General features: G+C 32.7%; 1 protein-coding gene across 1 annotated transcript in view; it reads right to left on the minus strand.

The window, feature by feature from the left end:
• The window catches only part of LOC127735778 (glycerol 3-phosphate dehydrogenase-like), a 40,200-nt gene extending 26,616 nt beyond the window's left edge, over window positions 1–13,584 (minus strand). Inside the window, exon 1 of the mRNA XM_052246090.1 lies at window positions 13,401–13,584. Coding sequence (XP_052102050.1) covers window positions 13,401–13,549 — 149 coding nt within the window. The 5' untranslated portion in view covers window positions 13,550–13,584. The remainder of the gene's footprint in view (window positions 1–13,400) is intronic.
• Between the last annotated feature and the right edge of the window lie 8,672 nt (window positions 13,585–22,256).

A 22,256-nucleotide genomic window follows, 5' to 3' on the forward strand; every position in this document is an offset into this window, starting at 1 on the left:
TATTTTTCACTTATATTTTTGTCATGCGATTTTCTTTTTCGTAAATTAATTTCTGTACATTTTATGGAATCAAATATCAGTGCAATGCAATCGTTTCTGCTCAATTTCATCTCCGTTCTGTGAATATTTATTTCTTTTGTCAATATTCAGACTTCTGTTGTTAAAACCTAATCATAGCTGACTTTTTTTTTTGCTTTATTGCGCTAAAACTGACAAGAAAATGGAATCCGTTTCACAAGAAGTACAAAGTTAATATCCTGTATTCATCCCTTCGTTTGTTTTTTTCGTTCGTCTGTGTGATTATTATGTCAGGAGCTTATGTAATGTGGTAATCTCTTGTTGTGAGAATATCCTATAGTAAAATATTTTAATATGAACTTCCAACTTCCTTGATTATGTCAACTGATCTTTGTAAAGGAAATTTGCTTAGAGAGTATCGTAATATTGTTTGCAGATTATTCTATCGGAAATAAAAGTACATTACATCGATGATGTTGGTATTGAATTTCCAACACTTGTTGCTCTATTGTATTGTTTCATATTTAGTATTTTTCACCAACTGTTCTGTAGATTACAACGTATGTAAATAAAAAGTCATTCCGATATCTTTGAGATATCAGCACTTTTTAATTTCTAATTAACCCTCACCATGAATGCCCAGAGGCAAGATTTGTGTCACAGATGTGTAAGGGAGTCGGTATAGTTTCAGGGGAAATAAAAACCGTGATAATTTAGATATAATCCTTAATTTAAAATTCTGCTGCACCAGATGTCCATTTCGAAATCGCATATAAGTTAGTGATTCAAAAACAAATAGCATAAACCATATTGGATCACCTTTGAATAAGGGAGCCTTAGTCAAACATCAGTAACTACAGACCTATAGACACACAAGAGTGAAATAATTAGAAATACAAGTTTCTAACAAGATTAACAACAAAAGTTTTTAGTCAACTTTGACTGAATGTGTTGCCATTTAAGATTTTGTTAACATATCTTCAAACCATCTCATATGAAAATCCTTGAATTGTTCTGAAATTTTTAATGTGTCATTTTCAATTAAGGGCAAAATACAGGAAGTTAATTCGTCTTTTATTAGGGAAACGTCTGTCGTGTTCATGAAAATGAAAAGCATGCGTTTTTTAAATATTTTAAAACTAAAAAGTGATCCATGCGCAGATCGATTTTGTTTTTTGGGCATTTTTTTTTGGGGAGGGGGGGGCAAGAGTTCGGTGGAATTATGGCCCTTACGATTCATTAAAACCGCATATAAGTTGTACTTGATTCACTTTATTCGCAGAGATAAAGCTGAAATTAAAAGGCAGCATTAGACACAATTTTGACTGCGAAAATTTAAGTATAGTTTTTCGGCTCAATCATTAACAAAAACAATTATCGAATGATAATTCGCTGTAAGCAGACACATAGTTCAGTTTTGTCGTAATAAGCTATCAAAACTTTGCTAATATAAATACGACTTCATTTGAATAAAAATGCTTGTCATTACCTCAGTTGGAAAAAGGTTGCACATGCGCACAGTATATTCAGTTATTAAAAATAATGTCAGCTGGACAGCTGAAAACGTTAAAGAACAAAGGCTTATAACAAGAAGACCGATTTCATTGAATTACTCGATAACAAGAAGTCCGATTTCAATGAATGACACGAACGGACAAAAATAACATTCTTATCGATAATAAGTAAACGATAACTTACATTATTGTTTGATCTACTATATGCAGTCCTGCATAATTAAGAAAATCGACACAAATACTGTTGCACGTGATCAATTACTTATATTCATTTACCTTTATATATATATATATATATATATATCTATATCAGGGTCACATGCCGATCAACAATCTTCAAAGATCAAGTCGATGGTTAATTAGATGGCGACAAGATCCAATACGCACGAAATGTTGATAGTTAACAAGAGAGACGAATGATACCACAGGGATATTCAAAATCGTATGTCAAAAATAAACTGACAACGCCATGGCAAAATTATACAAAGACCAAGAGACAAACAACAGTTTACAAACCACAATATAGAAAACTAAAGACTGAGCAACACTAACCCCACCAAAAACCAGGGGATGATCACAGGTTCTCCGGATGGGTAAGCAGATCCTGCTCCACATCTGGCATCCGTCATGTTGCTCATGTAAATACAAACCTGGTGATAAGTCTAAGTCATTACAACGTATTTTTCAGAAATTTATGCATAGATTTTAATATGATGTAAATCAAATTTGAGACTATAATTCAATTCAGAAGGCATGAATTCGGCAACTTATTTCGCTTTAGATATGTAGTTGTAAAATAGCAAATTACATATCGATATTTCTTTTTGTCTCTATTGACCTAATTAAGGCCCTTAAAGGCATATCAATTTATAGTTGTCGCAATTTAATTTAAGAATTTGCGCTGAAAACAGAAGAATTACAGATTCCGATTGACATTTATCAAAGGTCATTACGTTTAATAAAATCAATGTTAATAAAACATATTTTGAAAGGCATTTCTGTAGTAAACTAAAATGTTTAGTTTTAGTAGAAATAATTTTAGTACAAAGCTATAAAAAAACAATTTGCTGACGACCAAATATTCTGTGAACTAAATAATTCATCTATCTTTTGTCCACAGATCAGGACTTGTATATCATTCTTCAATTCAGAAGTCGTTTATTTATATGAGCTAGAAAATTCATTTATCGCACAAATTCATCTTGAGACGTTGGTTTTATATTTCTTATTTTCAGTTATTAGGTTTTTATTGAAATCAGGATATCATTGCCAAATGTCTACAACAAGATCGAGTTATGCAGTCCTTTGAATATTGTAAGTATCAATCAATTATTTGCTCAAATTAACTTCATCCCATCTAGTATGGATCTAGTGAATATTTATCGTTTGAATTTCCCATACATGATTAGTCAAAGTAATCGTGCCCTGTGTACATTTTCGTCTTTTCATAGTATTATATTCATCATGAAATAGATGTTCCTGTATACAATAACCACATAGCACCTTTTTAACATACATTCACCATTTTATTTATGGAAGTGTTACCAAGTCAGGAATATGGCAGTTGTTATCAGATAGTCCGTTTCTATGTATATTGGCGTTTGCCTTTGTTATAGTGTTTCTGTTGTTCCGTTGTTTTCTTATAGTTGATGTGTTTTCCTCGGATTTAGTTTGTTACCCGGATTTGTTTTTGCTTCATCAAATTATGACTAAAAGTATACCACTGTTGCCTTTATTTATCAATAAAAGAGAGACGGAAGATAACAAAGGGATATCCAAACTCATATTCCGATGACAAACTGACAACGCCATGGCAAAAAAAAACGCCCAAAAAGAAAAAGAACAGTATAAAAACAATACAAAGAAAACTGAAAAATACTGAGCTACACGAACCCCACTAGAAACCGGGGGTGATATCAGTAACAACACATGAATAAAATATTTACTTGACTTACGTTAGCTACTCGTTTTTCCATTTAAAAGTGTTGTCTCCTAGTAACGCTTTTATTGAAAGATCATAAGTTTTACATTACACTTTTAATTATTGGGCTGCTTAGAAAGTTGAAACCTGTGTTTAAGTACAATAACTCTATTTGAAAACGTAAATGTTGCAGTGCAATCGTTTGAGATAATGATCTAAGGAAAATACTAGCAACTGGAAGGTTGGCAGTTTCGGCGAGTTGCAGAATATAAAACATCGGCACTGATAATTTCATGCAAACCATGGAACTTTTTTTTTCATTATTTCAATTGGTCTATTTCTAAAGATTTTGATACGTATTGATGAGAGATACAATCTTTATTTTGGTCGAAATCAAAATTTAAATGATCGGAATATCCTGGTGATCCCATTTTGATATGGCAATGATATGTACATGTAACAGGTTAGAAGTAATTAGAATTAAAATTTTCTACTATTGTCCATATAATTATTATAAATTTATTTTATTTACTCCTTATGGAGTATGCAGCACCTGTCTAAAAGCGTTCCTATGTATGCTATTTCAAACAATCTAGACCGGCACAACAAAAGGCCGGTCTAGATATTGTTCAGACCCTATGGCAAAATTGGAAGAAATGAAGAACTATTACATCATCAATATAGTGAACACATAGTCTTTGATGACGCTATATTATTTTTCTAAATGTAGACAATTTACACCTCATATCTTACAGAGTCATCATGTATTTTGACAGTTACGTTGTTTACTTTTATGAGTCTGCGCAAAGCAAGTTTTGCGAATGCTGTTTATGTAATTACACTCTGATTGATTACATTTCATTTCATTTGATGGGCCCTTAAACTTGAAGATATATGATGCTAAAGTATTAAGTGGGTTATTATAGTTAGTTTTATGTCATACGTTGTCATCATAGTGATAGTATTGTATTTACTTTATTTTACAATAATTTGATTTTTATCTCAATAAATACCTTAATTCGACTAGGACAGATTAAATTTTGAATTAATTCTTTAACGAATTTCAAAAACGTAATAAAATTATAAGTCATCGTGCTTGATTTCGATCTAATTAAAAATTGTCATATTTGGAAGAATTCTACAGGGAAATAGCACTATTATGAATTTTTGAATGAAAATAAATGATTGATTTTTTAAAAGTTCATCATTTCCTTTTATAAAGCTAAATTCTGTAACTTATGTCACCCTATGAAGGAATATAACATTTTATAAGTCAATCAAATGATATGGGAAAAAGTCATAATGGAAGTTCTAACAGATTTTTGATGAAAAGTCCAAAGTAGTGAATACAGTAATGTATACTCAGTAAAAATCCGAAGCGATCATTGGTGTTCACTGCAATTCTAGATTGCGAAAGACCTCTACCCTAGTTCCTTAACAGAACAATATAGCCAGAGTATATATTTTTTTCGTTAAAAATACAACAAAAAGCTCTAAAACAATCACTCCTGATAATGCGTAGAACAAATAATAGCGAATATTGTAAAGAATTAATGAATTGAATACTTTTGTTTTAATTTAATTGTGGTGTTAGAGCGTAGACCGACTTACATCGGAAGCGCTTCAAACTTCAAAAGTGTGTACGATCAACGTTTTAACAACCCTATAAAAAAAGAAGCAATCAACTCTACATTATTTAGATTACAATGAAACAACGAGTTAAATTAAACGTTTCATTTGGGGTTTTTTCTGGAAAGTTGCAACGCTGTAACGAAGAGCACGCGGTGTCATAGACGTAATACTTTATTGCATAAACAGAACATAATTTAGGAATATCTCGTGTTATTGTTGTCTGTCGATCTGATTGACTGAACCTGATGAAACATCTATGTCATGTAATTATTATAAAGTAGAATTATATATCAGAAATCCGTATAATGCTAATTGATAGGAAACTATATCTAAATATGTGGTATAATTACAAAGTACAAAAGTCGATGTTCTGGAATTGTCCACGATTTTTTATTTGTAAAATTTGATCAGAATTGCAATTTCATTATACAAAATAACCTAACAGGGTTTTTTTTTTCTCTTCTATGTGTTACTACACAACTTCGCCTTCCCCAATATTCATCTGTGATTGTTCTTGATGACGGTAAATATTGAAATCCGTGTAGCATGTGGCAAATTCTTGTTGTTTTGCTTAGATGAAAATAAGGATAATGTCAACGTTTATCAAACACAGCATACAATGAAAGGTTAAAATAGTCGACATGTTTATTACAATAGAAGAAGAACAAGACAACTATAAAAAAACAAAGACATGTGTACAAAAACTCATCAAAGATACCAGGCTAATAAATTTGTAAGCCAGACGCACGTTTCGTCTGCAAAAGACTCATCAGTGACACTCGTGTCAAAAAAGGTAAAAGGCCGAATAAGGTACGATGTTGAATTGCTAAGCATGTAAGCGGTTTTATGTTGTCCCTTTATACATATCCTATAAAACCAATACAGTATGGGATAAATCAAACGTAAAAGAAAGACGAAATAGACAAAACAAATAATCTACAACTATACAGATGTATTCATGACCAAACACGACTATCAATCTGCTTTACCGTCAAAAGTCCCCAGTCTGTGAACAAAACTCCCTACCAGAGAAACCAGTAATACCTTTTTGTACTTTTCTTGACCAAGTTTCTGATTTTCTACAAATACACTTTCTGGAGAGGAGTTAATTGATGATATAAAAATCTATAGATTGAGTATTCTCGAGGATGTATTGTATGTTTTCTTTAAAGTGTTAGTTTACATGATATTTCATACTGACAGATTGATGTATCAAATATGCCAATTCTACATATCGACTTTTTTATTAAGTAATAAAAGACTGTCTGTATCTTTGATGAATAATACAACAATTTCTATCATTTATATAAAGATGCGGACGACACAAAAAACTAGGTAACTGTTTTTCAAATATGACTTATCACTCAGATATTTATTTTTCATTAACTTATGACTTGCTATCAAACTTTTCCGAAACTAACCTAATGGTATTTTTCATGATATTGTTTGTTTCCCTTTGCTTGTCTTCTATCTGCTTCATATCCAGTTCTTTTTCTCAAATAAACACTGGTAAACAGACAACTCAAACCTAGGTCATTTGACAAATGCAATGATTGTAATTTTATATAGCAGCATTTTGTGTTAAAAGTTTTCATTTGATACGATTTGAAAAAGTGTTATCTTTTTTAACAGCGATTTAACAAACATAGGAGACTTATTCATGATCACAGTGACAGGGGAGTGGACTATGTTCCACTTTTTTTTTAAATTAGGGTGCGTAATAATTCTGAAAATAAATGATAAGCCTAAAATGCCAGTTTTTCTGTTGCCATTATGAATCTCCTAATGGTTAGCATCATAACGTTTCATATTCTTTGTTGACATATTTGTTTGTTTTTATAGTGATTAAGATTATAACACAATGTTGACTGCTGTACCCCTATTTTTGACATTTTTACCTATTGTAAAATTGAGAATGAAAATGGGGAATGTGTCAAAGAGACAACAACCTGACCAAAGAGCAGAAAACAGCCCAAGGCCTTATGGGTCTTCAACACAGAGAGAAAATGTGTCTCTTTGTTTTGTTCACACATTGTCAATATAATGGAATTTTAAGCGATTGTCATACAATTGAGAGGTTTAGCTAGCTATAAAACCAGGTTTAATCCACCATGAAATGCCCGTACCATGTCAGGAATATGACAGTTGTTTACAATTCGTTTGAGGTTTTTGAGCTTTTGATTTTGCTTTTTGATAAAGGACTTTCCGTTTGGAATTTTCTTTGGAGTTCGGTATTTTTGTTATTTTACTCTTTATATCATATATAGATAACACATGTTCCCTATCTTCCTTTTACATCTGTACTCATCGATTTTGTCCAGGTTGTTACACTTGCAACTAGGTATGAAGAAAATATCAGATGAAAGTATTAAAGTCACGCCTGATAGACGCGCGTTTCATTTACACAAGAATCATCAGAGGCGCTAAAACCAAGACAAAATCGAAACTAAAACAATGAAAACCAAATTATCCAAAAGGGTGTGCCAATTCTTACTTAGTATAAGGCTATTTATGCCTTTTAAAAGAAATAAAAACTGTAGTGCTATTAATGACCATAACAGTTTTGAACTGTAAATTTATAGAAAGTTGACGCATTAATCATATTTTATGTCAACACAGTAGTTCTCACTACTTGACTGGTAACACTCGGTGATGAAACGTTCACCAGTAATGGCATCGACCAAGTGGTTGTAAATCGTTTATTAACTAGTACGCAAAACGTAAATTTCGATTGAAAAACTTAAGAGATATCAAATATTTTAAACATTGAAGAACAGTAAATTCAAAGACATTACTGCATTATTAACATTTCATGTCAGCACAGAAGTGCTGATCAATATTCTGGTGATAACCTCGAAGGCAAAACATCCACCAGTAGTGAGTGGCATCGACCCAGTGGTTGTAAAAACTCATCAAAGCTATCATGCTTGTAAATAAATACACCATCATGAAGGGTAATGCAGTTGAAACTCACCCTATCGACACATCAGGTGTTTATTATTCAAATACAGTTTATGTTTTGTATTCTACCGGCTTGTTAAGATATAACTCTGAAAAAACATAAATCCAAAATTGAGGGCGTCATAAAACGATTACGCCATGTTCCCGCATACATATTTGCGCTCAACGCATTAAAATATATTAACAATAATACCGAACTCCAAGGTAAATCTAAAAAGGGGAAAGTCCATAAAACCTGACAAAATCAAATGTTTAGGCTATATCAACCAATGGAACGAGTGGAAAACAACTATCATGTACCTGACTTTTTTTATCCGAAGAAAATTGTGGATTAAAGAGACAGAATTGTTGCATTCTCTTCTGTAATTGGATTACACAAAATAAATATTTTTACTTGGAAATAACACCAGTGTGTCAAATAAATGCAAAGCTTTCGTTAAGGCATGTGTTAGGTTATTGAAATTGGAAACTGACGAAAACAGGTGCTCGACCAGTAGATAATAAACAGAAAGAACTCGAATTGATTCTAGCTTTAAAGTACATTTTATTAAGAAATTAGATAATTAGAAATTACGGGACGTCAAGATGTTCAACTCAACATGTTTGTAAATTCCTCACCACCACACTTTTTACAGTAAAAAATGGGCTTCATATCAGCAGTGTCAATCCGATGTGAATCTTAAAATTCTAAAGATCTGCTCCAAAATTGCAATCATAATCTTTTCAATACTGCAGTAATATTAATACCTTTGATTATTTGTTCGATTTACACTACTATTCCCCATGATAAATTGAAGAATGACTACATTCAATAAACAGAGGTTTTTTTCTACAAAATAGAAAACGTAGATACTATTCCTTGTTTCAGGTCAGAAAAGCCTTAATTTATGGAGAACCACATGGATTCTCACAACAACATCACCGAGGATGGTATCATTAAAATGCTAGACCTTTTGATAGACAACATATCTGTGGAGTTTCGTGGATTCATATATCAGCAACCAGTCGGTATTCCGTAAATTGTGCATTACTATTGACAAACTTGTTTTATAAACGTATGAAACAGAATTCATACATAACCTTCCCAAAGACAAAAGGAAAACGCACCTTACATAGTTCTTTAATTTCACTCTCAAATATATTGATAATGTCCTGTCACTCAATAACCAGTATTTTATTTAGTGTTTACATCTCATATATCCAGGTGAACTTCGAGATTTAGAATATTACCGAGGTAGAAGGTAAGCATCATATTTTGATCTCTACCTCCATATTGTTACAGATGTACGATTTTAAACTAGAAATCTATGACAAACGTGATGATTATAAACTTTTCAATTGTCAACTTCCCATTTCTTAGCAGCAACATACCCTCTGCTCCATCGTAAGCTGCTTTCATTTTTCAGTTAATACGTTACGATCATGCATGCTCACACTATACGGAATACATTAATAAGGGTGTGTTCTTTGCACGAAAACTGTTCCAACGGAGTTATGAGAAAGTTCGACTGAAATTCACGAACTGTTTGACCGATACGATATATACGTGTCGCAACTCAGTAGCGACATGTTTTTGCGGTCTTAGATCTTAAGATACCAGTTTAGTCGTCTGATTTGTAATTTTACCGATTTTTTCCTATTTCCGATAGCGACAGTTTGACTAAATGTGGGTTTGCATGTCGGGTAACGCATGCATATGAGGAGATACTTACTTTGTAGACTCACTCTTTCTTGCGCATTATCGAATTTATGAGATTCCCACAGTTTTCGTGTGTTACCTTTATTTGCCACGTTTTGATAAATTTACGAGATTTGAACATCCATTCGGCAAACTACTGTTGCCTTACTTTACCTCCTCACTAAATCAAATTCGCTAATGTTTTGTAAATAGGTTAAAGTTGTTTGGAAATATTTTATAATGTTACCTTCATATTTCTGAATATAATCTTGGTGTATTCAAATTTTTTCACTACTCTTATTGACAAAAAGTATAAAGTTATTAAGTCTGAATTTATATTGATATTTATCATCATGTTAAATTCCAATCAACCACATTTCCTTCATGTAAATATATTTAATTAATTGGTTTTTTTTTTGGTTTTTTTTTTTTAATTTCTTATTTCTGTATTTATTTAATCATTTTAATATTAAATACGCCTTTATATTCCAGTGGGTACATATCGTTCTTTCAAGCTGCTAGACTTGATTATGTACTTCTTTGTAACAGTCTTTATACAAAATCTTCATAAGGCCAAAATGAATATCTATATGAAGCAACATCCTTTCATTTACTTTCTAGTATATTCAAAATTATGTTTTAACGTTTTATCTTTCTTATTCCGGTTTAATCTATATCAAGTTAATGTTGAATATGAATTTGCAACATGATCTTCAGCAACCAACAATCAATCAATTGAATATGCATAAATATTTCAATGAGTACTAGATGGTCGCTCTAGCTGGCCGACTTATTCTTGTACTGGTTTGTAACAAAACTTATACAAAACCTTCTTGGAGCTATGAAACAAATCTGGATAGCAAATCTTTTAATGTCATTTCCTGGTATATTCATGATACCTTGTCATGCAGTTATCCTTTGAGTAAGCACTTACATCTTACAACAAGAAATTAAGGATATTGCAGAGACAAGAAAATTTGAATAATATGTATATATCTTTTTCTTGAAAACAAAGTGTTTTGATCCGGATTAAAAGCGATGAGTTTAGTCAAGGTTATTAGGAAGGGTTACTAAACTATCACTTTACAAGATCTAAAGTCAGCTTCAGGAATTCGTTACAGTGTCCAAATTTCTAAACTTACTAGTAACATTTTAACTTTTTCGTAGATCCCACATTTCAACTATGTCAAATGAAAACAACACTTTGTTCGTCCAATGCGCTTATTTGTATTAACCTTCCCTGGGAACGCTTAAACCCAAATATTTGAAAGCCAGAGATGCATAAACCTTAGTTTCTAGCGATTTATCAATTTATTAACAGGGAATTTTTAGAAAATATATTATAAATCATGTCAGTACCGAAACACTTGTAACTGAGCTGATGACACACGTAGTGGTATCGAACCAGTGCTAGTAATTAAAAAATAACACTTTATAAATGTCGTGCGTCCGAAGCGTTTTCTGGACTAGCTTTCATCAGGATCGCTTAAATCCAAACATTTGAAAGCCAGGGAATGTTTAAAACGTAGAGCTATATTCGGTTGTGTGTTCTTTACGACCTTGACTGGCTTAAATCAACTTTGCCTGATGGAGTTGGAACATTAGTTTCTAGTAACTTCTTAATTTATCAAAGGGGAAGTTTCAGAAAAATCTGATATTATAATCGGGTTTTTTTTCACGTTGCCACTTAAGTATGTTCGCTCACCTTGTTTTTGACTTTTTGTTAAATATTCGGAATCCTTCGATTTTATCAATGTAATGCCATCAAAACTTTTCTTTTCATGATTTATCTTAAAAGCCATTTTTGAAAATCTTATTTAACGCATGATTTTTTCAAACTTGATATATATTTTTTCAAAGAAAAAAGGTGCCAATATTAAATGTATGAAAAATCCAGAAAGAATCACGTCCCGCCAAATATTCAATGGCTTATATCTCAAAAACAAGGACACAAATCTTTCATTGTTTCTGCTTTTTAAGTTCCATTATTTATATACTATCATGTATAACAGTCTTTTAAAAGGCTTGTTATTTTGAAACATAGCACTCAACATCCTCTTTAAAATGATAGTGACTTTAAAATAGTCTAATAAGTGATCCATGCAGAGCATGTGATGCTTGTCTAATCGTTCTATTTGGTCTAAGACCGTTTGGAGTTCATGCATTTCTGTTTAGTTTACTTCCACTGTTGTCTGTTTCACTTGTGAGATATTTACTGGACATTCGTTATATGACTCTGGTTCAGCTATGCAAAATCAAATCGTAATGGGGTAAATTTTGTAGCTCTGTGGGATGTATAAATTCCCAGTCTCCTCTCGTCAAAATGGGGACGTTAAATCTGATGTCTCGTGTAGAGAATGTGCCATGCTCTCTGTTCGTTAAGTATCCCTACAACAACTCATTGAGGGGTCCATAGGGGGTCTTTTGCAAGGCTAAATTTCTATCCCTTTCAAAAATGCCCTCATTTTCCAGAGGCATTCCAAAATTATGAAGGGCACTGACAGTAAGGTTCATTTGAATGTTATCAAAAATTAGATTAAATACCAAAGACTTAGCAATTAAAAGAGGGCGCCTATCTGTGGCACGATTTGCTTGATATTTTATGGGGACGAATACCTGCTACCGTAGCTCAAGAAACTAGACACTAAATAATATAAATTCGTTTTAATCATAGTCATGTCGAATTCAGCTTTGAATAGCGAATAGAGAATAAAGAGAATAAGGTATGTCAAAAAAAACATCGTCATTTACGCCCTAAATTCGAAAGTTCTTCAACCTTCTCTAAATTCAAACATTTTATGAACTTCTGTCATAAACCTACGCCAAAAGAGTATACTAGTGTTTTTAATTCTCTCGACAAAAAATGTATTATAAAGCAATTTCATATGGATATAATAATGCCTAAAAAGATACGTTTCCCAAAACCGAAGACGTCATAGAAAGATGACGGCATATTCCTGCACACGTATTTACCATGATGCGTTTTATTAACAGAAAAAGTTGGTATTTATTATATGCAATCGGTTTTTCAAATGAAGTTAAGACATCTGCATGGAGAAAACAACAAAAGGTCATTATATTGCAGAGTTCCATTATTGCATAAAATGTTTGGTGACGGTATACGGCAACTGACGGTAACTGGTCCTCCCAGTAGATAATCAAATTAATGAAAATCAGTGTTCTCGTTTTCTAGCTATATATTAAATCTGTTAAAAATTCAAATAATCTGATATACCTCCTACTTAACCAAATTCTCTCACTTTTTGAATAAGGACAAAGCTCAGTGGTCAGTGCTTCGGTACTGACTTGATTTATGACATATTATCGTAAGATTCCCTGTTAACAAATTAGAACTTCATTAAAAACTAAGGTTTCAATAACCGCAAACCAAGTTGACCATATATCCATTTGTGTTTGCTTTTTATATTCCTTTTGTCATATTGCTCCTGACGTTTTTACTAATATTTGTACATCCCTGGTTTTCAAATGTTAATATCAAAGCTTTCCTGAAACTGAGTAAAAGTGCTTCCTACGCACAATGTCATAAGTTGCTTAAAATTCTCTTGAAGTTTCTCTGAAATCTAGTCATTGGTTAATGAAGAATTTCGGATATAAAATTTCGACGGACGCTACAGTGCAAATGAAAAAAAAGTGCAATACAAGCAAACATTCCTACCTATTTCCAGCACTTGCTTCTGATACAAGATGTTTGTTCTTCTCTAGCATAAGACAGTTGTATCCATTGTTTGTCAAGTGGAAAAGTGTGGCACAGCCGACCACTCCACCTCCTATTATTACTACATCATATGATTGGTCAGTGATCATGATGGGAGCTAAGGAAGACGACCCTTTAGAAAGAGGGGTCTAAAATATAAAATAAAAAATGGTATATGTATAATATCAGTTAAATTAAATTATCGATTCTTTCGTCAAAAATTAGTTCGGTCTTGTGAATTTTGTCAGCTATTCTGATAATATTATTTTTATGCAAAGAAATTTTAAGTATCAGTTTTATGTTTATGAATTACTGGTTTCATTTTGCATATTCCGAATCTGGTATTTATACACTGAAGATCATTGTGTACCGATGCAAGTCGGATGGTACTGAACATTTATAGTATTCTATATAATCTTTTGATGTGGGTGGGAAAGTGTTACTATGTCCTCCTATAGATTTTTCGAAACACCAATTACAGTAGTTTAACATATAAAAACTAAATTTTCTGTATTAAAATTGTAATTCAAAATGTTACCAAACGTGTTGCTATAGTAAAATTTTGATTGCCAAAGACGAAATTTCAATATAACAAAGTTGCTACTTTTTCATAAAATTTATAAAAGTATAAACATCGTTGTTACACAGTAATCGTATTGAACTTGACATTACTGCCAAAGATAAATTAAACTACTGTTGTGTTAAGTTTATTATTATTATTATGTTTCGGGATTGTCATCATATGTTTCATCGCAATTCAATGCTCACTTTGTATTGTAGCGTGGCATTCACCAATCATTTGTAATATAATAGGAAATGATAAGCATACAAATGAGTTGTATAATAGCACCGTGTGCAGATGTTTTCACGTACATCATAGGGACTCGATTAGCGATATAACTAGATATTTTAGTATACGGACATTGATATATAAAGGTGGTTATCGAAGTACGAATATAAATGACCTAAATTATGGATTAGTCTGTTACCTGAACAAGGTTAATATAGCGGATTATAAATAGTTCGTAACTAATGATAGATGAGTTGATTAGAACTAGTAAAGTATGCACCACCTATATAATGCTTACCGTGTAACAGATTCTTTTTCAGTATTTTTTTTACCTTTAAATGTCACGTGATTCATTACATAAATAAGAACAAGGTAGGGAAATATAGGATGATAAAACCGGATTCGTATAATACATTGTATAATATAAACTTTCAGACGCTTCATACGTTATATTACAGTTTTTAAAAAAATCATCAAAGATACCAGGCTTAAAATTTTGAACGCCAGATTCGCATGTCGTCTACAAAAGACTCTTCTGTTACGCTCGAATTAAACAAGTTGACAGGCCAAATTAAATGCTAAGTTAAACAGAATTTAGGGCCAAAAATTCCGAAAGGTGTTGCCAAATACTGCTTATAGGTTATGTATTCCTTGGTTAGAAAATCCTTAATGTTTCGAACAATTCAAAGTTTTGTAAACATTTAATTTTTAAAAAGTATGAAAATTTCAATGATTCTTCATGTCAAGTGCTGACTACTGGGCTGGTGATGCAGTCGGGGAGAAAACCTCCACATAGTGGTTTAAAAAAAACTCATTAAGGATACAGGTTTACAGTTTTGTGAAAGTCAAGAAGAGCAGTCTAAAAGAGGGACGAAAGATACCAGAGGGATAGTCAAACTCATAGATCGAAAACAAACTGACAACGCCATGGCCAAAAATAAAAAGACAAACAGACAAATAATAGTACAGATGACACAACATAGAAAACTAAAGACTAAGCAACACGAACCCAACCAAAAAGTGGGGGTGATCTCAGGAGCTCCGGAAGGGTAAGCAGATCCTGCTCCACATGTGGCACCCGTCGTGTTGCTTATGTTATTACAAATCCGGTAAATAGTCTAATTCGGTAGGTCACATTCGTGAAAAGGGAAGGGTATTGTAGTTACGACATAAGGACCATATCCGATATCATCTGTGAAACGGTTATTCCACAACGGTCAACCAACTCGTGATGGCGTCCGTAAAATTTACGAAGGGATGATTTCAACTTCAGCATTTGGAACTCTTGGTTTAATAGCTTCCTTGTGAGCAGCAATCCTCTATCAAGGAAATCATGATAGGAAATACAAGCCCGGGAATATCGTATCAATTGGGAGATATATACTCCGTATGCAGGCGCTGCTGGAATGTTACTACATAGAAATGGAAAGTTCACAATTGGGAAGCTGAAATCATCTCTTTTGTCGTAAAGTTTTGTTTTCAACCGACCCTCATTGTCAATTTCTAGATGTAAGTCAAGATATGAGGCATACTTAACTGTATCTGTAGTATCCTTTATCTCTAGTTCGATGGGATAGATTCGTTCAACATAGTCACCAAATTTTGTATTATTTAGTGAGAGAACATCATCTATATAGCGGAACGTAAAGTTAAAGGATATTGCTAACACCTTATCTTTCTTCCTAAGAAGTTCCTGTATGAAGTCAGCCTCATAATAATAAAGAAACAAGTCGGGAAGAAGAGGGGCACAATATACTGAAAACAACGTATTTCAAGAAAAATCAGGATGTTGTTAAAAATAGCTAGAACAATATACAATATAAGAACCAGACAACATTAAAAAAACGAATGTTAATCGGATGAGATAGTCATAAACCATTTATTTTTAAACTCGCTTTAATTGCGTTATGAAAATAAAATGAATGTACAGTTGTATTAATGGCACTTTTGAGAAATCATACTTATTCATACGCTGTCAGTAATTGAGATTAAATATGTTTTTGGGAAAATTAAAAATGAAATGAAATATTTTAGTGATATGGAAGTAACTTTTCTATCATATATTTCTACAATTATAAAATGTTGTTGAAATTGAACATGAAAAAAGAGGCGGAAGATAGCAAGGGGACATGTTAAACTCATATATAAGAGAAACTGACAACAAACTGACAAGAGACCAAAAAGACAAACAAGTCCGGAGAAAGCTAAGGACTGTGTAAACTGAATTTCTATCAAGTCAATGTACCGAAGTTATTGAGTGGTGTTTTACATGTAACAAATCTTTTTGTATATGAAATTGTTATATATGAAAATTTTGACTGGAATGGACTTAATTCTAATTAATTCAATTTAGATCGATAGACAATTTTAGAGAATAGATAAAAGTAAAATACAGTAAAAGTCAATGCTATGTGTTGCAATCTTTATTCTGTCTCATTGCACATTTCAGTTGAATTATTTCAAAAACAAATCGTTTAATCTTTGATTATTTCTACATCCTTTCTGTGGAATTTTTTTTTTTACAGTAAACGGAAATTTGAAAAAGCAAATCACTTTTGTTTAGATTTCATACGATAATGCTTCAATTATTGCATGTGTATACTTATAAAGTGCAAGACAATCTATAAATTGAAAACAAACATAATAACTTATGAGATTATTTGTTACATATAACAGTAATCAAATTGTAATTTGGACTATGACTTTTGTAAATAAGCTCATCAAAAATATAACTTGTGATGGGTTTCAGCTAAAACTGAAGAATGACAAAATCTGATGTAGAAGAGAGATAACTGAAACTTATGAATTTGTATTCTGTTTCAGTATATTTATAACATGAAAAACGAAAAACATACAAGATGGGTGTCACGATTTCAGGAACTGCATGTTTGAGGGGTTTATATTACTCAATCTTTAGTTTTTAAGTGTCTTTCTTTTCGTCTATTCTCCTTAAACCATGGTGGTTTCTGCCCTTTAATTTAATCCAATATATATCTTGTTTTTCAAAGGTTGCAGATTTATCAAAGGGAGAATCAAAAAGTCGATGGGAGACTCACAAATCATGACAAGCGAAAAAAAGACGAAATGTAAACCAGTATTGGCATCGACCAACACAAAACAGTTGGAAGGCCAAATCAAATCCGAAGTTGTACAGCATTTTAAACTAAAGACTAAACTATACGAACCTATCCAAAACCCGGGTCTGATCTCAGTGCTTTGAAAGTGCTAGCAGATCCTGCTCCACATTTGACACCCTTCCTCCTATATTGGTGCTGATAAAAACTCATAAAAAGATACCAGACTTATAATTTAGGACGTCTATATAAGACTCGTCAAAGCCGCTCAAATCAAAACAATTAGAAAGCCAAATATATACGAAGTTGAAGAAAATTAAAATCCGAAATTTCCGAAAAAATGTGCCAACTATGACTAAGGATATCTATTCCTGTTGGTAGAAAAATATTTGTTTTTCGAGCAATTCAACATTTTTTTAACAAGTTATATCAAGTGACTATCACACAATAACGGGTTGGCAATTGATTCTTATATAACCCTAAGACATCGTCAAATTCATCAACCACAGGTAATTGAATTTTTTCAACACTAAAAGTTGACCTTATGGTATTTTTTTTAATTGAAACACGTTTTTCAGGACAACGGAGAAACAATAATTTTACCGGTAGAAACAACAAAACACTGAAACTGAAAAAGCACATAATACAACACTGAAACTTAAAGCAGGAGCATCACAAACCGTTTCAAACAAAACTAAGGGTGATCCCAGGTGCTCTAGAAGGGTAAACGGATCTTGTTCCACATATGGCACCCGTCATGTAGCTCATTGTAAGTACAAATTCTGTCTTAAGTCTCATTCAATTTAATCACAATCGGAGAAAAGATGATGGGAGTGTGGCTACAACAATTGGAACATATCCGTGATCATCTGTGTCATAGATACTCCATTACGTTCAACCAACTCATGATGGATTCCATCTAACTTTCGAAGGGGCGACTTCAACTTTACCACGTTGAACCCCTGTTTCAATAGCTTCCTTGTACATCAAGGCAATCTTGATAAGGAAACGCAAGCTCTGAAATATAGTAACAATGGGGAGATATATACTCCTTGTGCACACCTCCTGGATTCTTGTTACATCATTTTATCTTTACTTCTTCATGTTTTAAGAACCCTTTCAAATATCTCTTACTTCATCTTACCTTTTCTTATATCACGGCTATCATTCGGTATATCGAGAAAAACGATCGTGAAAGAATAAGTAACTGTGGTCAAGTATTGATATTGGATCGTGAAAGACCTGGTATAGGATCGTGAAGGAAATCTTATCGAGAGGACACATGCAAGGTCAATAAAAAATCTAAATTTAATTAGTTATAATGATAAAATTTGGAAAAATAAAACTGTCCGTCAAAATGGTTCAACATAATGATCAGTATCTGAGAAAACTCAAAGTTCAAAAGTACACCGTTTTTACAAAACTACAAAAGGCAAATTCCTCATCGACATTTCAATGACAAATAAATGTAAACGAACATGATTGTTTTCATATTTTGAATGCATAAACTACTTTTCTCTCACAAATATCGTTCCATATTACTGTTTAAATGGTTCTTAAAGTTATTTTGTTTTAGTTTAATCAGAATCTTTGAAAAAATGGGAATATTTGTGAAAATTTGATATTTCGGATCGTGAAAGATCGGGTACCGCTTTTTGATGATCGTGAAAAGGATCGTGAAAGATCTGTTGCCGCTCATTTGTTATTGTAAAATTCCACGAAAACGATCAAAATATTCTTTAAAGGGGTACCATGATAATTTATATTTGTAATTGGTATAACAAAAGATCGATTTGCATTACTTATTCAGCTTCACTTTTGTTTGTGAATAGGGCTATGATGGTTCAATGCCATTGGATCTGATTATTTGATTATACCACACCGAGTAGTGCCCTTTTAATAATCAAAATCCATCTTCCCGTCCTGCATAAGTTTTATGTCGTATAAAAAGTTCAGATTGTCTCATCTGATTTCAATCAATTTTTATGCATAGTCATATCGATAAAACGAAGATCCTTGTTGATTCAGTTTGTAAAATTTGGGGAAAAAAACATTGTTTAAAAAAAAAACGCAGGAAAACAACGGGCATATTCCTGATTTGGAACAGGCATTTTACTTCGAAAATGGTGGGTTAAACAAGGCTTTCTAGCAAAATCAAACGCCCACTTGTATGAGTTTTTTTTATGTTCCGTAATATTGCCAAATTGGGTGAGCAACCCAAACCGACATAATTGGTTAACGTTGCCATTACTGGGATCCAGCAGCCAAAACTGTGTAAACATACATCAAAGAAATACAACACAACTGAATTAAACGTTCAAACACAGTTACAATTAAGTCAAACAAAGACTTCAACAAAACAGTTTTTGTAGTTGATAATGCAGCCAGTATAGTCAAGCTTAATGACATACAATTTCCCAATTAAATACAAAATAAGTAAAATATAAATACAATGGTATTATACAAAATGAAAACAACACTAAAAAAAAAACCTCATGTGCCCAAATCGCATCTCTGGACTCACTCGCCAAAAAACCTGAAAGCTGGATGCACATATATCGAATCACGTCAAGAGTCATACGACCAAATGGAACATAGTAGTACAAAGACAAATAAAGTTAAAATTCTACACAGAGTCAGTAACACATAGAATCTATAACTCAAGACCATCCTGTAATAATTTAATTTTGGATGTAACACGTCTTCTGATTGGCTGAAAGTGTTTTGTCTATCAGCTCATAAACATAATTTTGTCATGTGACCGTGACGTCATCAACGTTGTTTTCAAAATTTACTCCTTAAAAATGGAATTTAGAAATAAATTATAAGGAATGTCTGTAATATTTTTTTTGTCTATTCGAAATAACCTAAAAAATGTGGTGCACACTTTTAAATAACCCGCTACGCGAGTTATTCAGTGTGCACAACATTTTTGATGTTATTTCTTCATATTAGACAGAAAAAAATATTACAGTCATTCCTTAATTATTTGTGAAGTAGACACTGAATATTCATCTATTAGGTCTTGGTACTTTCCAATAAACTTTTTGAGAAAAAGGACGAGACATTTTTCACAAAACCCTGGCTCATTAATTTTTTGCTCAGACACTGATGACGTTTTAAAAATTCTGAGAAGCAGCTGCAAGCTCCTGAATATCGTATAAATTTAGAAATGTATAATTCATACGCGGATGAAGTTGGTAAATTGCTGCTAAGGTGAGGAAAATTTCTTCATATTTGAAATCATCTCGTTTGTCAAAGATTCAGGTATTGAGATGACCGCTGTTGTCAAATTCGGGATATATATGTCTAAATATGAGGCTAAGGAAGCTGTGGTGTCTGTAATCTCTAGTTCAGGACTATCAATAGGACCCAATCAGAAAAGCTTGTATTGTTCATGGAAAAAACAATCTTCAATATACTTGTATGTAAAATTAAATGATATAGCTTCTTTGATCTAACCCTCACCAAAAAAAAACATACACTTTCAGATATGTCCAGGGGAAGACCACTAGACCCCCTCTCGCATCATGCATTCGTAGATGCATTTTCTACATAAGGAAATGCCTGCACCAAGTCAGGAATATGATAGTTGTTTTCCATTCGTTTGATGTGTTTGAGCTTTTTATTTTGCCATTTGGTGAGGGACTTTCCGTTTTGAATTTTCCTTGGAGTTTGGTATTTTTGTTATTTTACTTTTTAGCATTATAGATACAAAGATATTTACATAACGACAATTTGCGCTCTTGGAGGTCTTATTATCTTGGAATTCTAGTTAGCACGGCCTATTAAATGAAAACAGGTCTAGATATGGGTCTATATGTATACATGTATATATATTTCACCAAACAAAAGCATTAATTTACGTTCTTAGTAAGTGATAACACGCTTCAACCACTTACAAGTACTAGTATATCAATTTGTAAGATGCTGTTTTCTGATCATAAAGCCGGGTCACGCCTTGTCTTTCACGATCAAAATAATGCGTTGCCTAATCTTTCACGATCAATTTTGATTAAAAATCAACATAATTATACTTTTTTTCAGAAATAATTGGAACTTTTTCAAGTAATAACATACGTTTTTTACTAGACCATCTGACACACTAAAGATTTAGTTTCAAATATATATTGGAATGTGACCATTATAGACACAAAACGTGATTTTTCTTAATGATTCTCGTTGGATCGTGTGTCGCCTTTTGAGTTATCTAAAAAAGTACTTCATTTTTTCTTTACAGTTGTTCACAGTATTATTAAGGAAGTTAAACTATTTTGAGACATAATTTTTCCTTTGATTTGTTCCACCTTTAGAAAATACAGCAGATTTTTCACATATTTTGAGGTAGAATTATAATTGCATTTACGATCAGTGGCGTAGCTAGGCCATTTTTAAGTGTACGCCCGAACCTCATCGAGGGGTTTGAGGTCCAGAACAGAAGACCTCCTGGTTGGGGGCGAAACCCCCCGGATGTTCACGCGTTATTGAGAAAGAGATACCAATATCTGTCATTAAAAACTCATCAATAGCAACATACTTGGTCGGTTAAGAACAAAACTTTACGACAAAGGAGATGATTTCAGCTTCCAATTGTGAACTTTTCTTTTCTGTGTAGCAACATTCCAGCAGCACCTGCATATGGAGTATATACATGCCAGTTGATAAGATATTCCAGAGCTTGCATTTCCTATCATCATTTCCTTGATAGATAGTGGATGGTTACAAGGAAGCTACTGAACCAAGAGTTCCAAGTGGTGAAGTTGAAATCACCCCTTCGAAAATTTTACGTTCGACGTAACGAGTATAGGTTAATGGCGACGGATATGTTCCAATTGTTGATATTACCACAATCCCGTCCTCTTTTCCTCTAATGTGATCTACTGAATTAGACTTATCACTGGGTTTGCACACGTGGAGTAGAATTTGCTTACCCTTCCGAAGCACCTGAGATCA

The sequence above is a fragment of the Mytilus californianus genome, unplaced genomic scaffold (assembly GCF_021869535.1).
Source record: "Mytilus californianus isolate M0D057914Y unplaced genomic scaffold, xbMytCali1.0.p SCAF_3, whole genome shotgun sequence".
Classification (NCBI taxonomy): domain Eukaryota; kingdom Metazoa; phylum Mollusca; class Bivalvia; order Mytilida; family Mytilidae; genus Mytilus; species Mytilus californianus.